Source organism: Triturus cristatus, chromosome 12 (genome assembly GCF_964204655.1).
Source record: "Triturus cristatus chromosome 12, aTriCri1.1, whole genome shotgun sequence".
Taxonomy (NCBI): domain Eukaryota; kingdom Metazoa; phylum Chordata; class Amphibia; order Caudata; family Salamandridae; genus Triturus; species Triturus cristatus.
This window is the reverse complement of record NC_140595.1, coordinates 705,364,444-705,383,792: the sequence shown is the minus strand read 5'-3', so window position 1 is coordinate 705,383,792 and position 19,349 is coordinate 705,364,444. Positions and strand designations below refer to the sequence as shown.

Below are 19,349 nucleotides of genomic sequence, written 5' to 3'. Positions count from 1 at the left end.
TGTGCAATTGATGTCACTTTTTCCACAAACTGCCTTTGTATATTCTAATATATGCCAAAGGCAAAAGTGGAACTGGTCCAACCAACATTGTCCGCAGATTGACAAAGCAAGAAAGCACGTCAATAAGTCTGTTTCTGCTTTCCTCAGAGACTATGGTATGGGTTCTATATACCACAACAACTTGCGTTACAACATGAAAGACATTTATAGAGGAGACAGTGTACATTTCAATGATGAAGGGAACAGAGTCTTCCTCTTGAACTTTAGACTCTGCATCGGTACTTACTTGTAGGTACAAAAAAACACTCAATGAACACAACGGCTCTTTTTAGAGCCACCTAATATCTAAACACTTAAACTTGATTTTTAAATCTATTTTTTTTAAAGATTTTATTACCGTGCGCGCAAGGTGCGTGCACCCCGCGGTTTTTAAAAAAAATTAAAATCTTTTTTGGGACATTCGGGGCCCTACTGTGACCCCCTGAAAAAGGCTAGGGGGTCAGGAACTCTCTTCCCTGCCCCCTGTTCACGTTCTCCACCTTTCCTTTTCAGTGTGACAGACAAAATGGCGGCCGACACTTCCTGATTTTGACCAATTCGAATGTTGACTGACATCTAACAACCAATCAAAATTACGCTCGCGCACGGCACCGTGCGCGCACAGTGCATGCACGGTGCACGCGTATAGATATGTATATGCTTTTAAATGCTATTTTCTCGGGAAATACTGAACAGATTGACACCAGACCTGCAAAAGGCACTTCCCTGACCGGAGGACTACCTCTCTGCCAAATTTCAAGTAATTCTGTTCAGCCGTTCGGGCTGTACCTTCGACTAAAGGTCCTATGGAAAAATGCATGGGGAAAACACGTTTTGGGATCCCCCTTTTTTCTCTGCCCCCACTTGACAAATCACCCCGAGACTTTCAGGGTAGGAGCTGCGCGGAGCGCCCCATTAGTTTTGAAAATTTCGCGAAGATTTGTCAACCGGCGCCAAAGTTATTCAAAATAGAATTTTCAGATTTCCTATGGAAACACGGTCCTAACTATAACTATCTACTGGCGACTGCCAGTAGATAATATATATATGTAAAAACAAGGCTATGTATTATGCTGTCAACATCACAGTTACCCTTTCTAATCCACAATCTCAGCTCTCATGCAGGTGATAGATTCATTCTCTGATTTTTTAGGCTACAAAATAAATGTGTCCAAATGCAAAGTGTTACCATTGAGGGACTTTGCAACTTTAGCCTCTCTAGGTACTTCACCCTTGAGATGGCTTCAATCTCGTCAAATTACGTGGGCATTTTACTTAAAACAGGGCTCGTCAATAGGATCAAGGACAATGTGCTCCCTTTGATAGACAAAATCAAAACTGAATATGCTACCTGGTCAAAACTCCAACTCTCACTATGCGGGCCAAATACAGATTGTGAAAATGAACATTATATCCAGGTTCACGTGTTTCTTTAGTATGAACCCCTTAATGGTGCCACTTCGTATTCTTAAGGAGATTGACAGGACCATTTGGGATTTTCTCTGAGGTGACTTCAAAGCATTTCTCAAGAGAACCATAACTTACGCATCAATGTCAACAAGGGATCTCCAGTTCTCAAACACAGAATCTTACTAGTTGTCTGCACAAATTTCTCCAATTATGCACGCTGGGGAGAGGATGTGGCTTAAGGGCCAGAACTTTGGAACTGGGGTACCATGTTTGAGTCTTGCTGTTGGTCCAACATCCTGTGATTCTGGGCAAATCACTTAATCTACGCTTGCCTACGCAAAAAAAGGAATGTGTTCTTTTGTAATGTAACTGGTTTTCATGTAAAGTGTCTCCAATACATTTGAGTTGAGTTTGCGTTATAAAAAACTGCAAAAACAAAAATACTGCAGGCACGAAGGGAAACCCTGATTTTGAGAGGCATAGAGTGTTGACCCCTCAGTTTCTCCTGACTTGACGCTCCTATACACGAACCTTTCCCACTCATGACATGCTGCTAACCCCCAGTACACCTGGTGTAGGGCACACTCCCTTTCGATAACATCAGCCTGGATTCACTCACATGCTCTCCTAGGGAGAAATGAGAGCATTTGCATTGGTGAAGTTGAGATCCAATGGTCCCTATGGATATATAAGGGGATACATCATTTAGATGACTTGACACTAGACAGGGACATCGTTCCATTTTAGACTCTTGCATGGCCTCCAATGCTCTCAGTATTGGGGATACTTGATGATAGTTCGCAAATATGGCCTCCCATGCTCTCACTATTGGTGATGCATGCAGATAGCTCACAAACATGGCCTCCGAAGGTCTCACTATTGCGGATACATACAAATATATTGCAAATATGGCCTCCCATGCTCTTACTATTGGCGATACTTGCAGATAGCTCACAAACATGGCCTCCCATGCTCTCACTATTGGCGATACTTGCAGATTGCTCACAAACATAGCCTCCCATACTCTCACTATTAGGGATACTTGCAGTTAGCTTACAAACAGGGCCTTTAATGCTCGCACATTTAGGGATACTTGTAGATAGCTTGCAAACATGGTTTCCCATGCTCTCACTATAGGCGATACTTGCAGATAGCACACTGCCTCTGGGCCATTTTGGGGGAACAAACATATACTCTTTCCTCAGAAAATCATCTACTATACCTCACATGATGGCATGACCATAGGAGAATTCTATCTGGGGTGTATTTGACCATAATTGATGATCTCTTCTTGAAACCCACCATGAATTTCCTCCGGCAATGGGGATCCGAGCGACTCAAGACTGACTTCACAGTTGAGGACTGGTCTCATATCATGGAGGGCAATGATACAGCCCTGAGGGAAGCTTGACTCAAATTAAGCTCCTGCAAAGTACTGCATCAATGTCACTGGTCCCCGCCCAAACTTAATAGGGCCGATATGAGTCAAGATTCTCCCTGCTGGAGATGTCACTCCCCGCACTGCAACATACTTCACACAATTTTGGACTGCACAGAGCTTTCACATTATTGGAGGCAAGTGTGGGACTCGACTGTCCCAAACTTCAGGGTCCCTCTTTCACTGACAGGGTAGTTTTTTTTTATTCCACCCACCCCGTCTCCCATATTCCACCACATGGCCAGATGGTTTGCAACTGCCTTGATAGTGGCCACAGTGGGGATCCTGCGGCAGTGTAAATCATATGTTGTACCACTCCACTAACCGTGGTTAGAGGACATGAACACTGTGGCCTCTATGAAAAAATAATTTATAGATTTAATGACTGAATGCTACAGGTCAATGATGTTTGGAGCTTAGTCCTAGTGTAAATAGTGTTTGAATCGGACTGCAGATGAGAATTTTCTCTTTGGTTGGGATGTACTGCCTACATTTTGTTTTGCCATTTTGCCATTAATGTTACCTTGAATGATTGGCAACTAAACATACTCTTTGTAAGGGATGTTTGTTCTGAGTTACATGCTACACATTTCCGTCACTCAGCTTAGACATTGCTGTCCCTTGTTGTAGATCAATGAACAAGTCTCACTTGACTCCCCATAGATGGTACACCATACCGCCTCCCATGTTTACTGTTACTACAGGTCTTTGCTTATAAATGTGTAAAACTGTCTGTCGATGTAGTACCTGTTAGATTTGCGGTTCATGCTAAAAAGATAATAAGCAATTGAAATACAAAAAAGGAAAAATTATATGTCAATAGTACAACATCACATACAAACATTTTTATTTGCCACCTTAATATTGGGGGTGGTTTGGAAATGCAATCCAAGCATGGTTGGATCGTTCCAATGTGAGTGACCCTTTCAAAAAAGCAGGCCTTAAGTCCAATCTAGTAGAAACTGAGCATAGAATATCTGAATATAGCAGAAAAGTACTAAACAACTTAATTAAAGCTCGAAGGATACTAAATAAATGTCTAAATGACACAAAAGTTCCAGGCCCTTTATTTAGAGCTGCAAGGATTGCTTTAGTACCACATGGCGAGAGGAGACCGCGCCAAATATAGAACATAGAGCTATGGGGGAAGAGTGTAAAGTAAGTCCCCAGGAAAAAACCCTACACAAAATCTAGTTCACTCACTTTATTTTATGAGCTTGGTATAATTCCAAGTAAGTATTTTCACCATATAACTGCCAATGTTCAACTGCTGTCACAGAGTCTAGATGCTTATTAAAACTCTACAGCAAAACTATTTTTCAGTTTTCTGGGGAGGGCGCCCACATGTGACCGGAAGGTGGCATCAGTAATACAATAATTATGAGTAACAGACTTAACCTGAACAATTGATACATGGAATGCATGTTATCCAAAATGCAATAGCCAATTTCATAAGTATTTTAAAGAAGAAATTGACCAACAACCACATTTTAATGCTGGTTTAACAGGATTAGAGGTCTTGACAGTCAGCCCCTGTTCATGTGTGGGCCACAGGGCTGACAAAGGCTACTGAGCCCAAAAAGTGGTGGTTGAAATAGATTGTCACTAGTGTTGTGTGGTCCTTCCCACTATGGCTCTGCAAACTAAACCCTGTATGCCCCTTTCAATCCTTGGTTGTCACGGTAGTGGGGAAAACATGCACAGGCTTCTGAAAGAGGTAGTGTGATGGCAAATGCTCAGAACTCTACAATCAACCACAACACAATAACTTAATGCCCAGCTAAGTTCAGCTGTATAAAGCAAGCACTTTACTCACCCATTATATATAAATACTAAACAATTCAATTTATGGTAATCGAATATAGAGTTGTATTCCTTATTGCATTCTAAAGAAGGAGTGACACACTCCTGCTCCAGTATCCTCTCTCCACACGAATAACAATGGAAACTATAGTCCCCATATTTGTTGCCATTGGCATGCATTATGTTAAGGTGCAGATTATCACTTTTTCAGCATGGGACATAGAGCCCAACTCAATCACTTGTTCCTACACTTGGTTTACTTTGGACACAAAATCTCAAGTCGCCATGCTCAACTCCATTGGAAGGTGCCTCTGTACATTTGATTTGGTCGTGGAGAAGCCTTCTTGCAGGTCAAATGGTGAGGAAGAGCAGTCCATGTTTTTCATCTTCTCAGTATTATCTCTGGTGCTGAAATAATTCGGTAAAGGCAAGTACGGCTGGAACGAGACCACAGCACAGATTTACCAGTAGTTGTGGTCTCCCAGGTCAATCAGATAGAGTAGCAAAGTACAAATATAGCCTCTCAAGCTGATCAGGCTAGCAGTCACAAGATGCCTTTCTGAATTTCTGGAACAGCACTAGATCACGACTCACAATGGCTGATGGCAATGTGATATTTGGTGCTGTATTTAAGTCACATTCAGAGTAGAAATTGTACAGAGATCTGGGTATCCACTCATTAAAACAGGTTGCTCTTGGCTTTGCTCTATGATACAATCAGCTATCCATGGGGCTCCACACACCAGGAACACACTGGGCTTCTCCTCATTGACAATATCTACTGCAAAAGGGGAGGAACACTCTTTCAGTTTCTTGGCAGGCAGGCTTTTTGTCCACAGGCAGACCTTCACATCCTCCAAGTGAAAATGCACACCTCAGGTTGACTCTCAGGCACGTACCAGTCCTGGTATCATGGTAGCTCTTTGAGAATCTGTAGAGCACCCCTTACCTTGTCAAGAAGAACACGGGATTGGAAAAAAGTGGTTGAAGGCTACCACCTTCACCAGGAGTTAAGCAGCACAGTGCTGTGGCGGTGGCAGGGCATTGACCCCTCCCCATTGTGTCAGCGTAGTAAGGATTGAATTGCCTTGGAGGTTGCTGGTTCGACAAAGAGCCTTAAGAATAGGTGCGTACACCACTGATCAGGTTAGCGCTCTAGTTGTTTGGTTGGCGGGCGCTCGAGAGCCGAGACTGTGTGAAGCGCGAGCGCAACTGCTGTGATTGCACACTTCACCAAAGAATTTTCAGGGATATGTGTGACTCGCTGGAGAGTCTCCTCAGTTTTTTCCATTAGTATAGTTTTGAGGGAGAGTTATTGTTACGCTTGCGCATCGGAAGTCAGGAAGCGTTTCTGGTCGTCGGGTTGTCATCTTTAATTCCGAGTTATGCTCAAGAGGGAAATTATTCATTTTGAAGTTTGCCAATTTCAGGGAGATTATTCATTTGAGATTTGCTAAATTTCAGTCAAAATTAAATGAGTATCAGACACCCCCTCCCCCTTTAGTCTCTTTTCCCCCTCTACTTCTTACCTGTTGTTCCTATGAGACCTCCAGTCTTCTTCATCAGATGCGGTCACTTATGCACCTTAAAAAAGAGAAGAGAATACATAAACAAGAGTTATTAGAGTCTGACTAATTGTTATGAAATGAGCTTACCATATTTAACTGTCATTGTTGATTGCTAAGTCTACTTGAAGCATTCTGTTCCCCAATGTAGAATATGGTTGCATACTACGAAGTCCAGTCCTTAGGCTAATTTTCATCTGTCCTTCAGGTTGTACATTGACTATACATAATTCAAAATACGTCAACAAGATATAAAAGAGAAGCTAAGCCCGTCCTCTCAAGGGTATGAGGAGTTGTTTAAATTCTAGAAGGACAAAAGTTATTAGTCAGTCAGGGCAGAGAATAAAATGTTAATGTTGCCTTTTCTTTCAGGGTGTAATTGTGCGTCAGGAAAGATCATACTTCTGAGAGAACATTGAGCATCCTAGGAGAAGGGACGAGGCAGACTCTTTTGATATATTTTTTTATTTTATCCGCTTCCCCCTCTGGGAATTCTTTACCCCCTGTTATTATCAGTGGGGGTTGAGAAGACACCAGGGAGGGGCGTTGGGACTCAGCTTCATTCTGCTCCCGTGAATTCTTGTGAACTACTGATTGCTCTGACAGGTGGCAGCATACAGTATAGTGATCACTGTTACTGGAGTAAGGCCGACAGGCTCACTCACCATCTTAAAAGTTCCACTGCTGTGTGCTTAACACCACCTTTGGCCTATAACAGGTAGCTGTGTAGTGCTGCACAAAGCAGGAGTAGTGACTCTGCACTGGTTGTATGTGTGCCTGGGAAGAGTACAGTGAAGGGACAGAGCAGCACTGTGCAGCGCATTTGTGGATAGTGCTTGTACTGGGTCTGTGTATGCCTGGGAGGAATACATTACATCAGAGATGTAGTGCTATGCAGCGCATGCACAATAAAATCATGTGTTGGTTGTATGTGTACTTGTGTGTAGTAGAATACATGAAGGGTGAGGTGTTCTGCAGCAATCACATGGTAATGTGCAAGGTAGCAATGTGTGTGTTTGTAACTAGCACACCCAAAAAGCTTGAATGCTGAACAGTGCATGCAAACTGAGTGTGTGTGCTGGATGCATGTGCACCTGTAAAAGTACAAAGTCTGGAGAAACAGTACCGGACATAAAGTGTAATGTAAATGTACACTGAGTAATTGTGTCTGGTCTACTACGTGTAGGACCGTGGATTCCATTTTTGAAAGCCCGGGCTTTCCTGATGAAGACGTGAGGAGGAGAAAAATGCCCCCAGAGAGATTTGTTTATTTGTACATTCCTGTAAACTGGTTGGGACATATACTGGAGGGAAAATGAAGAGACTCATCTTACACTTCAAAAGACTGATCTTTGATTCAGTGACAGATCACAAGGAAGTATCCTGGACATATCTGAGGAAGAAAGCTGAGGCTGATAAGGGAATCAAAAAGAGTAGGGCCAGGGGTCAGGGATCAACCTTTTGATGCATGTTACTGTGGCCGTTATCCAGTTTGAACTTTGGTCACTCCCATGAGTGGTGTTGTGGGACAATCTGCTTTGGAGTCATGCATGCTGTGATAGAAATCTTTCATGAGGAAAGAAGAAAGAGAAGAGCCCACTTCAAAAGAAGCACAAGCCCAACATAATAATTCAGACGCTCAGACGCTAAATCACATTTGGTGCCTGGAAAAGGACTATAAGAAAGAAAGGTGAAGATCGGCAACCCGTATGCCAGAGAGGCCACTACAGTGAGGGCAATCTCATAAGGAGGGTCTACAACAAGATCGCGAGTACTGTTGCAACCCTGCATACCAGGAGGCGTTGCTGTTACCATGTTGGTAAAGGGTTTGGGTCAAAGCCTGGCTTGAATGAATACTGATGTGAACAGTGGGTCTTGCCCGCTCCCTGCGACCAGCACCTGATGGAGTCCCAGAGAATCACCAAGACACCACTCAGGATTTCATACCCTTTCAAGAACTCCTGTCGGTATTCAAAGGATCACACCAGCACTCTCCACCTCTCTGTTAAGGGGGGGGGGAACTTACCTATATGTCTGCTGAGCTGGAGAAGCTCTGATCACTGGAAAGAACCAGCAGCACTCTTCTAAAGAGAGAGAATGCACTGCTGGGTGCTGCTATGTAAACTGCAAGCAGCCCACCTTCACCAAACAGCATCTGGATTCATGAGCGCCCATAGAGAATGTCTTTCCGCTGGAAAGGTAAGACTGGAACTGCGTCTTTAGGGCCCCGGGGGACTTGCAGCTAACGGGTTTTCAGCACCATAGACACTTTGACTATTTCCTGAAGAGTCAAAGGGGTAGCTCTTGAGTACACCCTAATAGTTTACATTCCCTGGATAAGGCCACCAGTAAATGGAGAGTAAACCCAAACACTTTACGCACAGGAGGGTGGGGCAGGGTTTTGCCTGGCCACTACTGAAGCCCCGACCTCAAGGGGGATTGTGCTGATGCTACTGAATGTCATATACCTTTGCCTGTGTAAAGTTATAAATAAAATGCAACTCTTTCTTATAAAAGCAAGTATTTGGCTGAACATTGATTGTTTGTGTGTACTGTTTATACTTTGAGGTGTGAGTCCTGTCAACTGACCTGTATCTACATCCTCCTGAGAGAAACTTGGCTGCTCGACCACATCTGCCGCTGACAGTAAGGCGCATAGGAGGTACTTGACCCAGTAGCTCAGGATCCATAGTAGGTCTGCCCCAGGATATCAGGACTAAAAGGCCTCAACAACCCCGGTTGGGCTCAGTAGCCTTTGTGTGCCCCTTGCCCCACTGGGGCCGTTTCCAAACAGGAACCCACACAATATCGATATAAAGTGCGACTTCTCCACAACTATCTTTTATCAGCCTTTTTAAAGCTGTAATCAGTGCAAATTAGTGTTCACAGAATGTGCAAACTTAGGTAAGTGAACATGAGCACGTTTTTCAGGTGAAAAGCGGTAGTCGCCAACAGCCTTGGAGTGTCTCCAAAGTCAATCATCTGACGTGCGCACCTGGCACGGATCTGGGCCGGGCTCCTCGGGGGTAGAGGTATTTATAAAGGCGCTGCTACACGTTCCTTTCAGAAAGAAGGGATTCAGCCCGCGTCACCCAGGACCGCAGAGCTGCTCTCGAGGACATGATAGACTACAAGATACAGGTGGTGACAGGCACAGCCCTAGATGCCAAGACTCTGGGCTCCACCTCGATCACCTTGGTGGGGTCCGAGGGCGAGGGTGAAAGGCGGAGTCTTGGCCACTATCACTCCGATTCCCAGAAAAGAGATGTAAGTAGTGGTTTGGGCGCGCGTGCAGAAGAGGGCGCAGGCAGTAAAGTGTGTGTGTGTGATGGATACACTATAATTTCTAGTCGTGATGTTCATTAATTAGAAGGAGTTACAATGCTGCGTCGGGGAGCTAGGGACGGAGCTGAAACTAGGAGATTTCAATGCGGATCGTCGCGTGCGGATCCACGGTAGACTTGTTTCGAATGTGGGGGTGTTTGGCATTGCGCACCGTGCCCCGCGCTTCCCCTTCGCACTCCGTAAGTTTTGATGTTTAATTGATGTCTCTTACTAGGCACCTTTTTCTGCATCGCTCGCTCTCCTCTGCACTATTTTCTGCCACTATCCCTCACCGCTCCATTCTTGCCTTTCGCCCGATGTTTTTCACATTTGCTCTTCCTATAAACTGAATTTTTTCTGCCGTGTCAGTTCTCGCTCTCTTCCAAGACTTCTTTCTCTCCCCTGCTCTTCTCTCCACTGTTCTTGGTGAACGAACTGCTATCGACCTTCTGCCCTTCCATCTTTACCTTTATCTGCCTAATACTTTCTGGTATCTTCCCAACAACAATCTTTCCCATTACTTGTCTTTCTAACATCCTACTGTCTCTACTTGTAAATGAAATAATTCCCTGTAAATAAATACATTTCTTTAAAACTAGCTCAAGGGCTCCTCAGGGAGCAGCAGTACCTTTGATAAGACCATGTCAATAAATAAATACATGTTTCTTGCCAGACCATGTACCCCTTTCTTTCTTTTTGTCTCATCGGTAACTTATTTATTCACTTTCCCTTTCTTTATTAGATTCTACATTCTTCCTTTCTCTTTTCAGCACTTTCACATTCTAAAGCAGTGGTTTTCAAAACTCTTAATGCCGCCCCCAGCCCCCCCCCCCCTTGAAAATAATATCATCGGCCCCACATCAACATTTTCCACAATTATTCCATACAACTGACAATGTTTAAATATGTCTAGACTTATAATATTTAAAGCTAGCAGTTAATTTCTGGACAGGCAGGCCTTACTGACATGCAGAATTATCCACAGTGGAAGTGTTAGAAATGCGGGTGGGGTGCCTGAAGAGTATTTGGAGTCCCTTCCCTTTTGATAACTCACCCAGCCAGGATATAAATGATAAAAGATGTAAGTGATGGCCCAAAACAGAGTGGCTTACCGCTGCTCATTTTTTCTCCACTGAAAACAAGCACAATTATCAGCAGAGTGCTTCTTTAGATCCGAGCCTGGTTCCTAGGATCACTTGCCCCCCCCAGTTTGAACACTCCTGTTCCTTCTCCACTCTACAGTTTGATCGATGTATCTATCCATCCATCCATCTATCTATCGATCTATCTTACACAGTTAGGACCTATTTACCATGGGAAGAGTTTTTTTGGGGGAGGTTTGCTAATAATTTAGCCAATCTTCACAAAAGTTTCCCAAAAATATATTCATCCATCTCACCTCTTTCTTTGAAAGTTTTGGGGTAATCCATCAGCTGGGGCCAAAACAATAGTTGGTCCCAGAACGCAATTTCCTCATGCCATTCCTATAGGGATTTTTGAACAGCACTGTAGTCTAAACGGCTGAAAGAAATTACACCAAATTTGGCATAAAGCTACTCTCAAAAGGCAATGGGAGATGGGCAGGAAGCTAGATGACTTTAAAAAGCTAGGTGCAGTGGCGCAGCTCAAATTTCAAGCGACCCTGAAAGTCCTGTACAAGAACAAGATGCATAATTCTAGGTCACTTCGAGAGGCCGACGAGCTACTAGAAAGCTTTGAGAAAGGAGATGCGTAGTTAGCAAGTCCGCTCCTGGGCGACAAGGCACTCAACTGTGTGAGCGAATTGGGTAGGCAGTAATAGTAGGGTACACAAACATTAAACCAGGTTATATAGGATTAAAACAGAACTATCTGGTCAACTTTATAGTGACACACTTAGTAATAAATCAGTTAGCGGCTGTCAAGGGTTGGCTTCTAGCTTTTCCTCAGTCTTCCTTTTCTATTCTGAAAAGAAACAGGGCGAGTTGCCACGGGGTGCTGCTGATTGGACTTTCATCAGTCCAGGAAAATATTGGGGGAGGGATTCTCCACAGAGCGGCACACAGCATGTATTTTTGACTTTTTTGTTGATCCTTGTGGTAGGTGGGTCATCCTGAAGTTAATTATTCCGGGCTCTCTTTTCACTCTTGTGGGCTAATATGGCCCAAACCAAGATGACCATTCTTCCCTTAAACCTATCTTTGCTAATTTGTTGGATTTCCCAGATCCAGTAATTATGGCTGTGGATTTGAACATTGTTTTGTACTCCAAACGGAATAAGTAGTCAAATAGCAGAGCTACGGTACCTTCCAAATCTCGTGCAAATCTCCACTCAATAATGGCACAGACAGGACTCTGTGACATATGGAGAGACAGATCCGGCCATCAGTTAGGAGTCTCCTATTATTATAGTAAGTAGGGCCATAAATCAAGAATCGATTATATCTTGTTTAGTCACATTCTAAGGAGGGAAAGTCAAGGCTATTGGCTATTTGACGCCCCATTTATCTGACCATTCCGAGGTATGGCTGGATTTGGATTTGGAAAGCAGGCAGAACACTAGAGCCTGGACTTTTGCTCATACTCTGCTTTTTGATATTGAGTAGAAAAGCATCTGTCCTATGAGACGGAGTGCTTTGTGGGTTGTAATATGGGTTCAGCTTCGACCTCTACAGTTTGGGATTCTCTGAAGGCCTTTTTAAAGGGGATTATTGCTAGCAGGGCGTGTTTTAGGAATAAACAATACAGAGAAGAGGTGGCTCATAAGGAAGCAGAGATAAAGATAGCAGAGCTTGGCCTGAATACTGTGGTTGATCTCTAGAAACAGCAGGAAAATATGGCTAAATTGAAAGACCTAAAAGAGCAGTTAGATACCAACCTTCAGACCGGGGTTATGCATAGATGGGAAGCGAGTAAGCTTGCCCATTTTGAGTATGACGAGGGTGCGGGCAGGCTGTTGGCTTGGAAGACAAAGTCAGACAGGACGTGCAATTTGATCAGACAAATTGATGATACGGATGAGGGTACTGTCCTGTCCATGGATGAGGAGATAGGGGGCGCCTTCTATGATTTTTTCAGAATATATATTAAGAAGACAGGGTGGTGGACACATCTAAGGTTGTCGACTGGTCGCGTGGGAGCAAGCTCAATCCCTTGAATTCACTCCAACAGGAAGCTCTAAAGTAGGACATCTCACAGGAAGAGGTTAAGAGGGCCATTTTAGCCTGTAAGGGGGGAAAAGCAGCAGGCCCGGATGGCCTGCCAATGGAGCTCTATAAATCGGTGATGGAAGTATTGGTTCCAATTTTGACCCAGCTTTTTAATGAGATTCTATGTGACGGAGTGAAGCTGCTAGGTTCATGGGGCGAGGCAACTATTTCCCTGATATTGAAAGCGGGGAAGAATCCAGCGAGTTGCGTGTGATATAGACCTATCTCGCTGCTAAACGTAGACTATAAAATCTTTTGCAGGTTCCTGGCGGACAGGCTGGGATCAGTAGCAGGAGATATGCTGCACCCGACCCATATCTTGTCTGTTGGGCAGAAATTAAAATATGTAAGCCTTCTGACTGGCTGACGGAGCTCTTTGAGAGCGAGCTCTCTGCTTGGCTGGCGGCAACATGAAAAGAAATGTTGCAACAGCCATTACAGTCTTTGGCGACTTAAACACCTGTCCTGAAATTAAAAAAATAATAATTAAAGGGCCAGGTTAGGGATACTGGGAAACCCTATCTCCCGATAAAAAAAGAACAAAAAGCAGCCACAACGTTTAAAAAAAAAAAATGACCACCTGGGTGGGCAAGGGTCAAAACCTGATTTCATTCATAAAGATCTGGAGAGGGGTGTGTGCATTGAGCCCCTCTCCTGAGCTGACTTTGGCCCCAGGGACCACATCCTCCATGGCCCAGTGCATTTTTAGAAGGGGAGAGGGTGTCTCCCCCATGCTGGTTTTGGCTCCAGGAACCCTAATTCCTGGGGCACTCTTGAAATAGCGTTCCAGGTTCCCAACCCCTGAGACACTGTAAACTCCCTTCCTGACAGAGCAAAGGAGCAGAGAACTTTCTCCCTGTCTGCACTCTGGCAGGCAGGAAACAGACGTTTGCTCCATTGGCAGAAGGAGAAAGAAAAGCTGCTCCTACGGGATTAGCATAGAATAGAAGGCACGTCCTTCCATCACAGAAAGGGGGGTGCTAGCAGGGGAGCCTTGGGGCTCCCCCCACACCCTCTACTGACTACCTGTGTTGAGGGTGCCTGGGTGGACACTGGGGAACCCACTTTTATATAAATGCTGGCTCTGGGAAGCCGGCTGGGACAGAGGGGGCATTGGGGCTCCTCTCGCAGACTACAACGTGGAAAAACGTTGTGGGTGCCCTGGGTGGCACCCACTTAAACAATTAATGAAAAAAAAGAATGATAAATGAACTGCTGGAGCCACTCATTTATTATTTACTGCTCTGTGCAAGGAGTACCCAGTAATGCTCTGGGGCTTTTTAAAATTTACTTTTTCAGTCGTGATCATGCTATTAGAAAGGGAGGGAGCCTCACCAACTATTTGTTACTGTTGTGAGGGGCCTCAGGGAGTGCAGCAGACCCCCAGCAACATAAAAAACACAATAAGTCTCCAGTGTAATTGAATCCAAGAGCTTATCATATGTTTTAAAGGACTCCGAGCTGTGTGATCTTGAGCTGGAGTGCAGGGACCCCTTGTGGTGAGTTCTAAGGTTGAATTTTGTGGCTTGAAAAATCTTTTAAAAAAATTCTCAAAGACATGTTGAGATTTTTTGGAATAATACTTTATTAAAAATGTTTTATGACAATCAATTTTATTTAGCATTACAATGTGTGAGTTTAAAATATGCATGTTGTTATTGGTGACTTTTGACAAAGTCAATAGGTCTGCTTTATATATGTTTATGTGCTGACCCCTTCATAAAGCCAATAGGCCAGCTATTTATATTTTGGTGTTCTGACCCTTTGACAAATTCAGTAGGTCTTCTTTACCTATATGATATTATTACATCACAGCTGTGTGAACCAGTGGGAATGATGGGCACTACTGTGTAGGGGGGCACAGCCTGACCACAGGCGAGGCCCTGTTCCTAACCCCACTCTGCACATGGCCTGATAATATCTTACTTTAAATTTAAAAATAAATCCTTATCAATCCACTGGAATAAAACAAAGATTAATGGAAGATTATAGTTAAGTGAAAATGTCGTCCTTTCCATGCACTGCTAAATACCTCACATTTCGAATCACTCATAACTTATTCTATGACATCATTGATAACATCATTGCAATGTCTGAAATAAGATATTTCATAACAAAGCTGTGCATGGTGGGGAAGAAAGGGAAAGGGTGGACTTGTGGATGAAATGTTTGTGACATTATATCTTTTTTAGAATAGAAAACAGGGCAGACAAGGCTAGAAAGAATTACCACTACCCATTTCTCCTGAGTTTTCTGAAATGCTGTCGGGCGGAGGGGACCTGGGTGAAAAACATACAGAGTGCCTCTTGATCTACATTCCCGTTGGATACAATGGGCTACTTCTTTGACATCGGCTGATGTAACGTTTATCTTTGATCCTGCTCTTCAGTACAGGAGTTTGTACAGTATGAACTTGTTTATCCTCCTCTGTTGTCTTTGCTTCCTTTGGAGGAGTACAAACGTATCATTAATACTGACTGCTTGGCTCAACCGGCCATCGGATCCAAACATGCTTCTTCAGCAGCTTGCGCAATTGTGGCCGGTTCAATTGTAAATGGTGAATTTAAGTCTTCCATTGTGCATACGCGGGCACTTGGGGACTGTACTGCACAATGGGCAGAGCTGGGTGCTCTTGTTCTCTCTCTCGAGTTTGCTGATCCTAATGTGAATATCTTATTGTGTGCGATTCTTACTACTGTGTCCAGTCTTTTAATGACGACTTATTCTTTTGGTCTCAGAATGAATATTGAGACTCTAAAGGCAGCGCAATAGAGCATAAATCGCTTTGGGTTCAAGTGGTGGACCTTAAAGAACGTCTGCCACTCACACAGGTTATACATACTCTTGGCCATCAGTGTGTGGAAGCACATGCTGTTGGTAATTCTTTGGCTGATGAGGCAGCCAAATCTGCGGTTACCACATGTTCAGTAGCAGCAGTTACAAGATCCATGACTAAGATAGATAATTAAATTTTGGCAGCTATAGCTGCTACGAAGAATGGAACTGCTTATCCGCAGGGCTTCCCTTCAAAGTAATCTTATCATTTATCTCCTGAACAATTTCCTTATGCTACAATTCTGTCAATTGGGGATCGGCTGATTCCCAACATCGACCGCAGACTTGCTTTGATCATAGCCGCACACGAAAGCATGGCTTCTGCACATGCCAGGGTGTCTGCGACTGTCTCTATTTTACAGCAACTTTATTGATGGCGTGGTTTATATCAACAAACCCTTAATTATGTCCTCTCCTATGACATTATGGATGAAATGCTTGTGACATTACATCTTTTTTAAAATAGAAAACAGGGCAGACAAGGCTAGAAAGAGTTACCACTACCCATTTCTCCTGAGTTTTCTGAAATGCTGTCGGGCGGAGGGGACCTGGGTGAAAAACATACAGAGTGCCTCTTGGTCAAGGCAATGACATTATCCCTTCTTGAGGGAACAATCTTTCCCTATCTCTTTTTTGTCATTCTATACACGTTTTCTTCCTCATCACTGTATATTTAAAAAAATTCCTTCTTGCGCTCCATCCAGTGTGTCAGTCTGCACCTGGGCATGACACTGACAAGTATGTGAGGGCAATATTAAGAAAATAAATTTTTCCCCCCTTTCTTTGCCCTGCCTCTTACTGTATGAACCAGAATAGTTCACAGTGAGAATATGGAGTAGTATTATATTGGATAAACTTACTCTGAAGTCCATGAGCTCTTTTAAGTTTTAGTCCTTTTATTTATAGTGAGTTAAAAACTAAGGCAAGTGTACCAAACCCTAAAGCTCTACATTCCCATTGGATACAATGGGCTACTACTTTGACATCGGCAGATGTAACGTTTATCTTTGATCCTGCTCTTCAGTACAGGAGTTTGTACAGTATGAACTTGTTTATCCTCCTCTGTTGTCTTTGCTTCCTTTGGAGGAGTACAAACATATCATTAATACTGACTGCTTGGCTCAACCGGCCATCGGATCCAAACATGCTTCTTCAGCAGCTTGCGCTATTGTGGCCGGTTCAATTGTAAATGGTGAATTTAAGTCTTCCATTGTGCATACGCGGGCACTTGGGGACTGTACGGCACAATGGGCAGAGCTGGGTGCTCTTGTTCTCGCTCTCGAGTTTGCTGATCCTAATGTGGATATCTTATTGTGTGCGATTCTTACTACTGTGTCCAGTCTTTTAATGACGACTTATTCTTTTGGTCTCAGAATGAATATTGAGACTCTAAAGGCAGTGCAATAGAGCATAAATTGCTTTGGGTTCAAGTGGTGGACCTTAAAGAACGTCTGCCACTCACACAGGTTATACATACTCTTGGCCATCAGCGTGTGGAAGCACATGCTGTTGGAAATTCTTTGGCTGATGAGGCAGCCAAATCTGCGGTTATCACATGTTCAGTAGCAGCAGTTACAAGATCCATGACTAAGATAGATAATTAAATTTTGGCAGCTATAGCTGCTACGAAGAATGGAACTGCTTATCCGCAGGGCTTCCCTTCAAAGTAATCTTATCATTTATCTCCTGAACAATTTCCTTATGCTACAAATCTGTCAATTGGGGATCGGCTGATTCCCAACATCGACCGCAGACTTGCTTTGATCATAGCCGCACACGAAAGCATGGCTTCTGCACATGCCAGGGTGTCTGCGACTGTCTCTATTTTACAGCAACTTTATTGATGGCGTGCTTTATATCAACAAACCCTTAATTATGTCCTTTCCTGTGACATTTGTCAACAAATCAATCAGTCTATGGTTTCACGATCACCACAAACACAGCTAAATATATCAAATCAGCCATTTGGCTGTGTATATCTTTATCACTGTGGTCCATTGACTTCTGATACTACATAAAAATAGATTTTTGTTGCAGTTGATTTGTGCACTAGATTCCTTTGGGTTTGGCCACAACGCAGTGCTGACGCTCAAAATGTCATTAGAGATTTGCATGTCTTTGTTGGGACGTTTGCCTGTGGCACCTTCCTTTCTGACCAAGGTCCAACGTTTGCCTCTAAGGCGTACAAGGATGTGATGAAGTCCATGGGGGTGCTGGTGCAGTTTTTGTCTCCATATATATAGGCCTAAGGGCAATTCAATAGTGGAGCGAAGGAACCATGACTTAAAGCAATCTCTGACAGCTGGAGTCTTAGGTACTGGCAGGAACTGGCTGGCCCATTTGTATGGAGTTCAACATGCACTTAATAATCTGTCAAGAAGATCTATGGATGGGCAGACCCCCTACGAAATGCTCTTTGGCATTAAAATGTTTGTGCCAGACCTTGATGGTCTAGACATTGTGGCGGCGGCTGCAACATTTGACGTAGATAACCATTGAACTATGTTACAGGACCTTCAAAAGACCTGTGGCAGCTACGCAACAGAACATATACCATCTTCCAATGATACGGCAATGCTGATTCTGGTCGCCAGCTGGCTTCCTAAGATTGGAAATCTGGTTCAAGAAAAGCTGGAGAACAAAAAAGAATTTGGTACCTCTTATCACGCACCAGTCCCAGTTCTTGAATTGAAGGGTACTCGTACAGTCATTCTGCCACCTAAGCCTGTTCGCAAAGAAAACAGATACCTTGAAGTCGACAATGTCAAACAACACCATCTGGCCGATTCTGAATAGTTTGACTCCTAGTGTTTCATGCAGCGCTATTTCTCTGAATCCAATTGCTTCAGCCTCTTTGACTAATGCGCATGTCGTTGAGGGTGAGATGGAGACTACTATTGACCTTTTGCCTGTTGTGCCTTCATCATCATCTTCCCACACAGACTTCGAGTATGCTTACCCTGTGGATGAGTTTCATGTGGAAGAACCGGACAGTCCTTTGCATCATCAAGCTGATCCTGTACTACCATAGTTAATGAACATGGAAGCAAGTGGTTATTTTGGTCACCATACGTGCTTCTCGTATGACTCTTCCTCCTCGTCTTGCTCAGTGGCACCTACACCGACAAAAACAAGTATTTTCATCTCTTGGTTCAAAAAGACTTACCTGGTCCCACCCTGGACCTACATCTGGTTGGTGCTTATCCTCATTTTCCTCTTCATGTCGATTGGGTTTGTGACAGTATTCTTCTTCCTTATCAATGGTCATTATTTGCCAGAATGCTCTGCTGTACAGTTGGTCGATGAAATTCTGGCTCCACATACGTCATCCCATATCATGAAATGTGATCAAGCCCTTGTAAATATTTCGGCTTTCCCTGTCTCAGATGGCATCATTTGGGATAAAGTTGCTTTTGAAATCCATGGTCCGAGGGAAGTCCTCAAGATACCATACCTGTTTTGCGTTTCATTAGGAGATGTGGTAACACAGGACATACATTCTGATGATTAGGATGTACAAGCAGTACATTCATTGTTTTCTGCTTTAAAGTAATATGCTGCTTTTGGTGCTGAAGATTTATATTTTAATTCTGCCAATTATGCTGATTTATTCTGTCATCAACATTATGGGCATCATTTCTTGCACAAAACAAACCTGTGAAGACCTGCGTTTAATTACACGCAGTGGGAACTTTGTCCAACTCACTTACAGGGAAGTTCAAAATTCCTTAGAAAAAAGATCACCTA

General features: G+C 43.6%; 1 protein-coding gene across 1 annotated transcript in view; it reads left to right on the top strand.

The window, feature by feature from the left end:
- Window positions 1-9,324: 9,324 nt before the first annotated feature.
- The window catches only part of LOC146780158 (hydroperoxide isomerase ALOXE3-like), a 512,047-nt gene continuing 502,022 nt past the window's right edge, over window positions 9,325-19,349 (top strand). Inside the window, exon 1 of the mRNA XM_085638403.1 lies at window positions 9,325-9,522. Coding sequence (XP_085494529.1) covers window positions 9,376-9,522 — 147 coding nt within the window. The 5' untranslated portion in view covers window positions 9,325-9,375. The remainder of the gene's footprint in view (window positions 9,523-19,349) is intronic.